Source organism: Pleuronectes platessa, chromosome 10 (assembly GCF_947347685.1).
Source record: "Pleuronectes platessa chromosome 10, fPlePla1.1, whole genome shotgun sequence".
In the NCBI taxonomy this organism is placed as follows: Eukaryota; Metazoa; Chordata; class Actinopteri; order Pleuronectiformes; family Pleuronectidae; genus Pleuronectes; species Pleuronectes platessa.
In genome coordinates, this window is record NC_070635.1 from 4,849,224 (window position 1) to 4,862,281 (window position 13,058).

Sequence of the window (13,058 nt, forward strand, 5' to 3'; positions counted from 1 at the left end):
AGACGTAGTGATGCATTTTAACGTGTGGACGTCTCCTCACTTTGGATCGGCTCCTCTCGAGCAGCAGGAGGTTCTCGGTTCCATTCAACGTTCTGTTGTGTGTTTTTGAACAGGCGACCTTCGTGGAACAAAACCACGTCTTTGACCTTTGACACCCGCATTTGAATGAGCCGTCAATTATCGTTATGTTAAAATAAAAAAATCTATAAATCTGTTTAACCCTGACCTTCATCGTTATTTTCAAAAGGATTTCACTGAAGCATCATGGAAGGACAAAGATGCGGAGAGTAGAAAAACAAAAACGACTGACAATGTCATGACATGTTGTTAAGTTTAATCAACAGACAAAAAGATATGTATAAAAAATATATATGAGATATAAGACTTAGAAAAACAGCTCATTCTTGTTATAGTCAAAAATAGCGTTAATTCTCTGTTAATCTCTTGACTAATTATAAAAGCTGAATAAATGAAGGCAGGTCCTATTTGAAGGCTTATTAATGTGGGCCCAGTTCTTTCTCATTCTCCATCAGGGAAGTTACCGGACGTTTCCGTTGTAGATGTTGAAGGTGAGGCAGACGATGCCGAACAGGATCCCGAGGCCGGCGAAGACGGACACGGCCGCGAACAGCTTCTGAGACAGGAAGCTGGTACTCCTCAATCACCACGGTCCGGTCCGCCGGAGGTCCCTCGCCTGAACAGACACAGAGAGGAGCGTGAGGAGGGAGAAGCCTTCTGCTGCACCTACCTCTGCATGATCCCAATTACAATTCCCAGGACACATCTTTGCTCTATTAATGGGAGAAAAGATTAAATCACTTTTACTTCCAAGTAATTGGTTTTCACTGTGAGGGGAGGATTAGACTCCTGGAAGCCGTCTGGGGGTTGACCAGCTTCTCCCCGTCCATGTGTCCACCGTCTCTGCAGTGAGAGTCATGAGTCCTCTGGTCAAGAGAAGACCTGGACTCAACACTTCCCAAGAACGCCAGACTATGATGTTCTGTTAAACTACGCAGGTCAAAGTACATGAAGACAAGGCCTACATTTTAGTTCTGGGGTTATTTAAGTCTTTTTTTTTTTTAACTACTAACGGATCTATTTTTGGTGTGGATCTGGAAAAAAGTGCATTTCTATAGAGAATAATTCATTGATCTTGATGAAAAACTAGAAAAAAACGCCTCCGCCAACCAGTCGTTTCCGTTTATATATTTCTATATACTGTATCTCCAAATTCACTTCAGATCACTGTGATCTTTGAACACTGAAACTCAATCACTTTATCTGAAAAATAATCCAAGTGGAGGCATGAGAAACGAGGTCTGTTTACAGGACTGATATCAATGAGCTGGTGCAGATCCAAAATAAATCTGTAACAGATTGAAACATGGTTTCACGGGGGGATAGGTTTTTTATCAGCCTCTGCACAGAAACACACTTTGGTGCAGATCCATGAATTGTGTTATCATCTTCTTTGACATTGTGAGATAAGGCCGTCGGCAGAATGCTGTACTGCGTGCCGCTCTGGTTCCAACTTTTAAAAAGTAGATTCAAGTTTAACTTTTAAATTTCCTCATTCAATTCAGTTCCTCTGGAGCTGCAACAATTAGTTGATTAAAAACAAACGAGAGTCATTTTACAATAAGATAATTACCTCAGTTGTTTTTCAAGCATAATGATTAAATATTTAACCTTTGCAGCTTTTTAAATGTGCCGATTTGCAGCTGTTCCGATATTTAATTAAATAAAAACAAGACATCACAGATTGACTGTGGAGAGCTGAGCATTAAAGACTTAACGATCAGTTGATTGATCTGGAAAATGATCTGATCAATAATCAGAATAATCGTCTTCTCCAGCCTCAGATTCTATTTCCTCTTGTCCTCGTGCTACAGCTTCAATCAAACACCAGCCTATGAGCTTATGTTTATTTAACCAGGAACAAGCCGCTGAGAGTCTTTTAAGGGACAACCTGTTCACACGCTCACACACTTGGGCCTCCTGCCGGCCACTGAGCAGCTTCACTGGAGCAGTTGGGGTTTAAGTGCTTTGCTCAAGGGCATCTCAATGGTGGTAACGAAGAGAGAGGCGAGGGTTAGGGTTTCCCCCCCCCCCACCCAGATGCTTCCTGACGCTGCTGGCCCTGAACCAAAAAGCCTCTGGTCTCACCTGCACGCTTCTCCAGAAGAGAAGGATTCTCTCTTCATGATAAATGGAATAATGATAAATATACGCAATCAGCATCTAATTATTAGAGCCCCAATTACTGGCGTTAAGTGGAAACCATAACTCCTCATAACTGTTCATGACAACTGAGGCACCGAGGCGCACGTTCAAATGAGTCATGCAATATGTTTCCCTCCCTGTCGACACATAGAGAGACTGTGGTGTGTTAAACATCAGACGCTCGTTCACACAATCACACACAAGTGCGTCCGATACTGGAAACAACAAATAAAGGTAAAGTGGCCGTTTCTTTTCATGCTCTCTCTCTCTCTCTCTCTCTCTCTCTCTCTCTCTCTCTCTCTCTCTCTCTCTCTCTCTCTCTCTCTCTCTCTCTCTCTCTCTCTCTCTCTCTCTCTCTCTCTCTCTCTCTCTCATGTAAACCGTCCCCGTGTCCTCCCTCCTTCCCTCTCAAGCTACAAGTCAGGGAATCCTCCATCCATCCATCCATTCTCTTTATCCTCTGAAGGGTGGGGGGGGGGGGGGGGTGGAGGCTGAACCAATCCCAGCTGACATTGTGCGTGAGGCGGGGGTCGCACCCTGGACATGTCACCAGCGTTTTGCCGAGCCAACAAAAGCCCCTTTTTCCACAGGTCAAAAGCAAATAACTAACATCTGGCTTTTGTCTGCAATGAGAATAAATTCAGGCGACTTTCATAAGTCGCCTGAATTTCAAAAGAGTTTCAAAAGTTGGAGCTTTAGGGTTTTTAAGTGTGTGTGTGTGTGTGTGTGTGTGTGTGTCTGTGTGTGTGTGTGTGTGTGAATACACTAACAATCTAATTATTCCTGCCTGTGTAGCTTCTAACCAGGAGGATTCCTCAGTGAGGAGGGTTCAGAGAGGGGCAGATGGACAGGGAGCCTCCTTCTTTTACATTCAACAGCCTCTGACGGCCTGTCTGCCTAAATCCAGTCCTGCCTGCAGATGTGTGTGTGTGTGTGTGTGTGTGAGTGTGTGTGTGTGTGTGTGTGCGTGTGTGTGTTTGTGTGTGTGTGTGTGTGCACGCGCTCATGCCCGTGTGGACCGTATATACAGCAGGCATGATAGGCATGGAGACCTATACAGTGAGGATGAGTGACTGTGCTCAAGAGGGTGCACATTAGTGCAGGGGAGCATTTACGCGCGCACGCAGCCTGTGTTTTGTGCGTGTGTGTTTTGTGCGTGTGTGTTTTGTGTGTTTGTGTGTGCGGGGGAGATGGAGGCAGACAGCGAGTGTGTGCATGTCAGAGAGGAAGCAGAGCACGAGTGTCAGCGCTGCGTGAAGCTGATGTGTCAGATGTCAGTGGAAAGTGTCAGGGTGTCGCCCCCCCGAGAGGCGCAGGGTGTCAGGACGCCCATCAGGCTCTGTTTAGATTCTTGTCACCGCCGTCACGTGGCCGACACGTCTCCGCTGTCGTCCGGCTGAGGAGCGGCGACGTGAGCGTCTGTCTGCGGATTTCAACGAGGCTCAATTAAAAAAACCATTTGCACCAGTTTCACCATCGCAGCGTGTACGACTGGGAAAATTCAGGTTTGATGGAAAACAGGCAGGGACAAAAATTAGACCACATTTTCTTAATCACTTAAATCTTCTTCTGTCTTAATACTGACATAATGAATTCAATAAATGCAACCGGGGCCCAGACAGGTGGCACGAGGTGTTATGAATAAAATCCTCCCCCGTCATCCAAAGACAAATTTATTACCAACATCACTGTCGGCGGATTTCAAAATATTTAATTTGCTTTTTCTGAATAATAAAATAGGATATTTCAGTTTCCCTTTTGTGCAACGGGAGGAATTATAGACACGTCAGCCATCTTTATTCTATATGCTCCATCTGTGTTACGTGTGCTTTATGAACGACATCAAAGCAAACTGTGTGAGCAGCACACAGATCATACGATGTGGTTGCAAATGTGCAGTGACCCAGACATGTGTGTTTTATTTTTAAGTAGTTCACGTATGCGTGAGTGTAACCACCGCCACATTCTGCCAGCTTGAAAAAAAACAGAACAAATTAAATCCAACGATAAACAACAATAGAAGGCATAAAAATAATAGTAATAATAATAAAACTCTGTGGGTGTGCAGCTCCACAGTAGTGAGCCCACTCCTCACGTCTGCTCCAGGCGAGAGGCTGCAGGCTACGCTAGCTGCTGCTAGCACAACACACCCACAGTGTGAGACTCGACTGGCAGCGCTCGGAGCAGCACAAAGACGGATGCATGGAATAAACAACAGAAGAAGAGATCTTTGCTTCCGCTGCACCGATTTAGAAATCTTTTGTCAAATTTTTCCATTGTGAGGCGAAGAAATGTGTTCGGACAAGACGCTGAATCCACGAAGAACAAGACTCACGTTGTTTATCTTTGATTTAACGGAGGCTTTGTCTTTTCCATACGCGTTGTTTACATGATCACATTTCAGTGTTTTATTTTGCCACTGTTAAAATCTGTTAAATGATTTAGAATGCTCCGTACTATTTAAAGTGGAGCACTGTATTCATGATGCTGTTACATGATGCATAATGAATTCATAAGAGCATATATGTGACTGCATTAATGTACAGAGCGTGTGTACACGTGTGCAACTGTCCATTCAGTCAATGCATTTGCTCCATTTAGACCCGTCCCCCGTCCTCCACCCCCCGTCCCCCGTCCTCCACCCCCCGTCCTCCGTCCTCCACCCCCCCCGTCCTCCATCCTCCGTCCTCCGTCCTCGATAAAGGAATCAGGACGGGCTGTTGCCATGGAGACCCGGCTCTATAACAGTTGCCACAGCGATTAGAAGAAGAGCTGAGCTGAAGTGGTTGTTAGAGCGACCGAGTGAGAGAGTGAGAGAGTGAGAGAGTGAGGCATGGAGGCGCCTGGTAAACACACAGGCAAACAAGTGGGGGGTTAAGTTGAAAAACCCCCCGTTTATACATTAAATCCCCCCCCCCCCCCCCCCCCCGCAGCCCTGCCGCCCCCTGCATTGAAAAAAAAAAATCCTGAACTGAGTCAGCTGCAGAAATTACTCACCTCCTCCCCGACAAGACGAAGTCAGAGGGATCTGCCTTTATTTGGTAAAAATGGAGAAAAGTGTGAGTGAACACATCTCACCTCTGACATGTTGGAGGTCAAGTCAGTCTCAACTCAGCAGAATTGAAATGGTCAAACCCCGAAGCCTCTCGCCGTGCAACAAGCCAAAATAAATGTCCTGGAGGAGGACATTCTGCCTTACGTGGATACAGGTCACCCCCCCCCGGTGTCTTGCCCGTCAACCTGACCTGGAATCTGTTCCTCCTCTGGGTTCAGCTAAGCCCCTCTGCAACAGATCATTTCCTTAAAAGCCTAAAAAAAGGCGTCTCCCGGCGGAGCGCTGCGGCATGCAGGATTGATTAGTGGCACACTCCGTCCAGGCACAAGTGTGTCACCTCTCCAGGGACAGATGGGCCAGTAAACAACCACAGGATTGGTCTGGGTGTCAGAGGCAAACCAGCAGTAATAGGTTTTCATGGGACAACAGGAACATGGGCAGCAGGAGCTCGAGTGTTGGCTCTGGTTTGGAGTCCAGAGAGCTCGATCGTCTCCATAACAAAATGATGTGAGGAGAAAACTCTTGATGTTGTTGGTCGGGTTAGCTCGTACTCCCCAGAGAGTTTTCACATTAAGAAGAACTGGATGGAGAGATGCGAGGCTCTGATACCACAGGAGGTAACTGGGACACGTTCATGTCAGTGGAGTTTATACGTCATGTCCTGCCGCCTGCTGCTGGACATTTTCCTGTTGTGACATTTTCCTGCTGATCTGACCCAGAAAAATCTCCCGGTTCTTCTTCCAGCCCCGCAGCAAAAGAATATGGATAATGTCAGTGTGAGCCCATGTGAGAATAAATCTGATTATCCTGAGGATTCACCGTGAGCAAGGGGACGCCAGCGACAAACACACAACTGGAAACAGATCTCAGGATGTAAAAGACTTTCCGTGCAGACGAAGGATTAGACAATTTGCCATAAACAACAACCCCTGATTTCTGCAGTAGAAATTAATAACTCACATCCTGCATGTTGCATCTGAACGAGGATCTCCTGCTGTGGTTCTTCATATGTGGAAAAGAACAAACTCCAGCCAAACAGCCCATTGTGCAGACATCTGGCCTGATGGTAAATCCAATTTACTAACATGATCAGCTGTTGCACCAGAGTGTGATATACAGCTCATAGAGGCCATCAGGGTTCATTGAGACCCTGAGCAATTAGCTTAAAACTCCTCAGAGTCATAACATGGTCAAACCCTATCACAGATAAATTAAAAACATATTTTCTTCGTTAGGATGTATAACTTTATGTCCGTCGTAAAACTGAGCGTCCATAAGTCTGCTTAGAAACCAGCAAAAGTAATAATGCTCCTTATATTCCATGAAACATTCTGAACTGAGAGAGGAAGGGGGAAGGCTTTTAATACCCCTGAGTTAGTCAAACCAAGCTGCTGCACCAATTTGATTACTGAGCGTTTTTCTCTGCCAACATTTTAACAACAAGTTGGACGGGGGGGTCGTTCCGGGGCGAACGACAGCATCCAAATAACGAGCTTCGGCCCAAACGAGGGGGTTAGAGGAAATCCGGCATTGATTACATATCATTTAGAGAGTGAGAAAGGCTAAATGAAGCCGCGGCCGGGGAGGTCGCAGGTCAAACGCAGGAGGACGGGGTGCTGTGGAGTCACGACCACGATGAGACGGGACACAAAGAGACACAGAGACACGGGAAGCAGCGGCGAGGACAGAGTCCCGAGCTCTCACCTATCCAGACGTCGTTTCCAAACCAGGAGAGGTTCTTCTGAGAGCTGTCGTAGTAGCCGATCTTCTTGTAACTGCCTCCTACGTGTTTAAGAAAAAGAAGAGACATTTTAATTAGAATTGCTGGTATAATTAATGTCACCCCCCCCCCCTGCTGTCCGTACGTATTTAGCTATTTTTCTATAGGTTCTGTGCTTTTATATTAATGGGATGTGTCGGTACAGAAGTAAAAGGACACCATGAATAGATGAAGTGAATGGAGGATGAAAGGTGCATGAGGAAGGACAAACAAAGGAGCACCAAGGGGAGGAGAAGGAGAAAGGGGGGGGGGGGGGGGGGAGCTTATGTGACAGTCTAGACCAGGAATACTGATGAGGTCCCACAGCGATTCAAGGATTCCAGTCAGGTCGTCTCATCGTGGATGTCAATTTACCTCGACACCACAACAGGAAATATGAGATGGAGCGCGAGGGGGGGGGGAAAGGGGCCGGATCATGAATTCTCCTCCTTTAGAGCAGCCAAAGAGAACAGACGTGGAGAATAATCCTCAACCTCATCCTGCGCGGGGAAACTCATTAAGTCACTGGTGACAAATAGGATGCCACTTCCAGAAACAGCTTAAAGCGGAGGCTTGTGCCCAATTAGGGCGAAGCCTCGAGTCAACACGTCACTGCCTCGAGCCCAATCGCATGTGCAATTAAATGACACCAGGACCAATGACAGTGAAGGCCGCGATCCCGTTTTTTTTTCATTGACTGACTGACATTCACCGTTAAGACCAGATGCAGCGATTCAGCACTGGACAGAGTGTGTTACCTTGGAGTTGTTCGATCAGCGTCATCGCCATCCTGGAACCCTGAGCGTCGAACACCACCTGGCCCTGAGACGCAGAGAGGAGGAAGTCGGCTTTTTAATTTGCAAAATAATTAACGGCTTCCTTGAAGGAATATTTTGACAAATTTGATGTGTGATGGATGAAACTATACTAAACACTCAATATGAAGATTGCAGAGAGCAGCCAGCTGCTTTAGCTTAGCACAAAGACTGGAAACAGAGGGGAACTGTTAGCCTGGCTCAGTGAGATCAGTATTAAAGGCTTTTAACAGGACAGAAATCTGAGTGTAATTTTTTACGGTGACCTTACGTTTGACAAACAAACCCCTAATGTTGTGCTGACATGTTTTTATCAGCTGAGGAGCATTTCAAAGATCAGGTCTTTTCTGTCTCTGCCTGATCTTGAGAAGGTCATCCGTGCTTTTATTTCATCTCGTTTAGATTCACAGTATTCCAGGTTGAACGTCTCTCCTGTAGCTGGTACAAAATGAAGCTGCTCGCCTTTTAATAAATATCAGAGGACAAGATCCTATCAGGCCTGTTTCAGCCTCTCTTCTCTGGTGACCAGTCAGTTTAAAAAAATGATTTTAAGATTTTACTGATTATCTTCAAAGCAATTCACGACTTCAAGACCGCAGCTATTATTGAGGATCTGCTGCTAAGGCACAGCTTCAGATCCTGGATCAGGGCTGGCAGCTCATAAGTCCCGACTCAAGACTAAAGGTGATGGGGCTCTTTGGCACTCAGGGCCCCTCAGCTCTGGAACTCACTGCCCAAGGATCTGAGACTGAGCAGAATCACTGACCTCTTTTAAAATCACTTCTTAAAACATATCACCACCCAGCCAAGCTCAGAGTTTTAGGTATATATTTATACTATATTCACTAATAGTAAATATATATGCTATATACTATAAATATCCTCTTTTTAAATTTTGGGAACTCTACATCTCTCTCTTTGTGATTTCAAAAAGGGTTTTTCATTTTGCGACCTTGAAATTAATCACCATCACAGGTCAGGACTACAATAGAGAGGGTGATTGTACAGCCAAGACACATGAAACCTTATTCATATTCATATATGATAACTATAAAGTCCTAAACCTATGGCATAAACAGCTGTTTGTATTGCCTGTGCTTCTGGTCCCATCTGTTTTCTCGTCCTCTGCACTTACCGAAACACCTTCAAAGGAGCTCGTGTTCAGGGCTCGGTAGATCTCCGAGGTGATGTCGTGGTTGTTGTAATTGAAGTCCTCCAGACGTCGACCCTTGGCCTTCAGCGGTGCGACTGTCTTATTGAGGGCAAGGGCCAGGGCCCACACTGCGTCGTAGGCCAGAGGAGCCTCTTGAAACCCGCCGGTCTCCTCCGGGTTCTTCCCTCCGAGCCGAGACATCAAGGCGGCGATAAACTGCTGCGATGTCTGAAAGTGAAGAGGACGGAAATTATATTGAAGATTAAGAAATTGCCTCAACATTAGCTCCAGATTTATTTTTTCAGAAACCAAATGGACAGTCGGGTCAACGAAGCTTCAGGGCCCGACGGCACTGAGGCGGCCTGAGGAGCAGTTGAACTCAGCTGACCTGAGGAGCACCACCAGCCATCAGAGGAACACCATGTGGGCATTAAGGGCTGTTGGAAGTATAATGAACACAAAGGGCGCTCAGAGAGTTTACAGCTCTACCAAGGTCAACGCCCGATCTCGCCACGTTAAAGAAAGAGATATGAGAAGTCCTGGATCCGCCACTTTAATCAAATCCACTCAGAAGTTATTGGTTTCTTCTTTGGCTCACACCCAATCCTTTGCGTTATATACTACAAATAGATAAACAACAGGGAAAACATAACGTCCTTGACGGAGGCAATAAAAAGTTGGGTTAACAAAAGCCATTTGACATTAAAAGCTGCGCCCGCTAAGCTAACTGCTGCAGTGTGACATTTCTAAAGGAAACATTTGATATCCTGGATTATGTTCGTGTTTCCACCATGTGAGTTAGATGAGAGGATTGAAAGTTTGTGCTTTACAGGAAATATTCCATTCCACGGCCTGGAACAGCTTTTAAAATCCCTATAAAACCACAACTCATCCTTTTTTATATTTAGTTTGTGTACAGATTAAGCAAATAAGATATGATGTGTTAATTGTTGAAATTTAAAGATGCTGGTTGGCCTATTTTTTCTATCTTTAGACAGAGGGTAGTAAACTGTGCTTAAGCTAAGCTAAGCAATGATATAGACGGCCGCTAGCTTTTTGAATGGCTTTGAATTTTCTCTCTTGAAGTTTGTGAAAAGGCCGAGCAGCTAAAAGATGAATCGTGACCAAAGAACATTTGATTCAGAGCCTAAAATATCAGAAATTGGAATAGAACCACGTGTCCCATAATCCATCGCTTTCCCACGACTCTCACACACAGTTCTTATAGAATTTAACCTTGCCGTTAACACAGTGTTGCCATGTATTGTAGTTTGTATACTTGTATATAACATTTCATATATTGTATAGTGTAGTAACCCTGTGTATCGACGTGAATGATCTGATTGCAGCAGACACGATTTCCACAGCTGAGGTAAAGATTTCCATAGTAACAGAGAGCTCCATCAATCACAGCTGTCGCTACAACAGCTGAGGATTGTGGGTAGCGTCGTACTTCACCTTGACATCATGGATAAAACACGACTTTCTTAAAATGCAGTTGACATCATCTGAGTTGTGGTTTCTACATGATTACATCACCTTTTTCCACAGGCTCGTAGCTCGTGGTAAATCTACCTTGGATGGTTAAAACATTACGGCTGCCAATCAAAATCTCTCTTTAGATAATGAACCGGATTTTAAACTTTCAAAACTGCTCAAATATTCCTTTAGATACGTTTGGTGAATTATGGGGGAACCACAGCGCTCGGTTTACAAATGAGAGCCAAGAAAGAAACTGTGACCTTACAGCTCTTATGGAGATTAAAATTATTTCCCAGCTTTTGACTGACAATCAATACGAGTGTAATAAATGCACAGAGCCTCCACGGAGAATCAGGAGATTAAATCGTTACCAAATGTGGGATTATGACATCAACGTCGTTTCAGAGCGAATGTGACGGCTCTGAATTTATTTACTCCGATATTTTATTACTAGCACAATCAAGCTGTTCAGAAGTGATTGAAACTCCAATAAACATTAACGCGTCGCACCGAACGCGGGGACGAACGTACAATGGGAGATTATTCCTTTGCGGATCGTGAATGTGTCCCCCCGTGGATTCTCCGGGACCAATTAGACACACACACCTCCAGTTAAGCTATGTCACATTCCTCTCATTGAAATTCCACCTTGGCATTTAAATCTGCCACCACTTACTGAAAACTAGCTGACAGCGTGCGACTGCCGACCTGCCGGCATCGACACGCGAGCTTTCCTCCGACTCCTCCATCTATAAGAAATATGCCAATTTCAAACTTTGGGAATTGAATTTGAATGCACGGGGGCGGTGAGCAGGAGTCGGCGGCTGTATTTCTTATCGTCCAATGAGTCGCACGTCAACAGCTAAATCAGCAGGTAGCGTCAGGTGCCGCATGAATATAAACAACAGCTGCTGATAGAGTGCGACAGAGGGTCGGAGGGGTGGAGGGGGGGGGGGGGGTGGTGGTGGAGAAGGTCTGGGACGAGGAGACGGCGAAGGAGAAGGGGGGGAGGAAGTGGAGGAGGAGGAGGAGGAGGGGGGAGTAAACAAGAAGGGTGAGAGGATGATCCACGATAGAACAGGGGAGTCAGAGAAGGTCGAACACTGGGAGAGATGGAGAGGGGAAGAGACGGTTTAAGAGGATTAGAGAAGGTGAACAGAGGCGGGGGGGGGGGGGGGAGCGACCGCTACCTGAGAGCCATAAAACCAAGGTCACACGAATTATGAGAGAAAAAAACCTTTCAGGAAGCGTGACGCCGATAAACAAAACAAATAATCCATTTTTCGATTCAAGAAATAAGTATCACGTCCCCCCCTCTGTCCGACGACTTAGAAGCTTGATATCGATTCAGGTCGTGCACTTCAGAGGAGACGTGACATCACCGCAGCTCTAAACAAGCGTCTGAGAGAAAACGCCGTCTCATGGGGAGCCATTTATTTTGCATCAATGACAGATGACGTTGGTTGCTGATCTGAATAAGAAGAGCCGAACAGTCTGAAGGACAAACAGTCACTGTCTGACCCCCTGACGATCAATCAGTGGACACCGCTGTATAGACACACTCACACAAATCTAATTATCGGAAAAATTGCAGGTTTTTAAAGTACCACGGTATTATGGGGCTCATAATCATTTGTTTTCATTTGTGAAAAAAACAAAAAACTGAATCGATGCCTCAGTGTTTAAATTGATTTTTAAAGATGACTAATGTACATTCAGATCCAATTTGAAGTGGATTCTGGATGCAGGACAATTACTTACAAAGTCAATGGAAAGACGCAAATCTACTCCCAGTTGTACAATTAGAATAAGGGACGCTCGCAATATCACTTTAACTAAACAATTACCATGACCAAAAACATTTTAAATAATTAAAAATGTTTAGAACTTGTCAATATTTAGCACACAGTGATCGATCTTTCCAAGTGGAAAACAGATAAAGCAATGAAAGCCCCCTTTAAAGGACAAAGACATTCTGGACCATGACAGGCATCCAAGAGCTTAGAGCTCACACATCAATAAATAATTATAGAAAGTGGCAGACAAAATATGAATAAGTTCTATGAGGAAAAATATGCTCCATTTAAGATGTTATTTGAATAAAGAGAATAGCAAGATACAGAGCAATCACTCACACTGTAGTTTCATATTGATATAATAATATAATGCAATCAGTGTTTTCTCTAATTGTTAGCTAATTAATTAAACTTATTATCAAAATTCTTCAATAATACTACTAACTTATTGATGGGTCTTTGATCTTGTTGATCAAAGGTGCTCAGAGCGATCAGATAGCATGGAGGCTAACATGCTAGCATTTGGAGGGTGTATTGTTCACCATGTCGCTGATAGTTAAATAGTTGTATTCTAATATTTACCAATTAGCTCTAAAGAAAGATGCAGTAGGAGAGTGAAGTTATTGCCAATATATTATTTTTTATTTTTTAAACCAAATTTAAATGTTCACGTGATGTTGACGATGATACCAGAGGTCATGAAATGGATCCGATAGCTGTCAACGTATTTCATTTAAAGGTGTAAATATCCAGGTCGTGGTGGCAGCAGAGGGAA

The 13,058-nt window shown here is 44.7% G+C and overlaps 1 protein-coding gene across 1 annotated transcript in view; it reads right to left on the reverse strand.

Moving 5' to 3' along the window:
* The window catches only part of gabbr1a (gamma-aminobutyric acid (GABA) B receptor, 1a), a 65,418-nt gene that overhangs the window by 14,646 nt on the left and 37,714 nt on the right, over nucleotides 1-13,058 (reverse strand). The window contains 5 exon segments of the mRNA XM_053433012.1: nucleotides 543-646; nucleotides 648-694; nucleotides 6,983-7,060; nucleotides 7,796-7,859; nucleotides 8,988-9,233. Coding sequence (XP_053288987.1) covers nucleotides 543-646; nucleotides 648-694; nucleotides 6,983-7,060; nucleotides 7,796-7,859; nucleotides 8,988-9,233 — 539 coding nt within the window.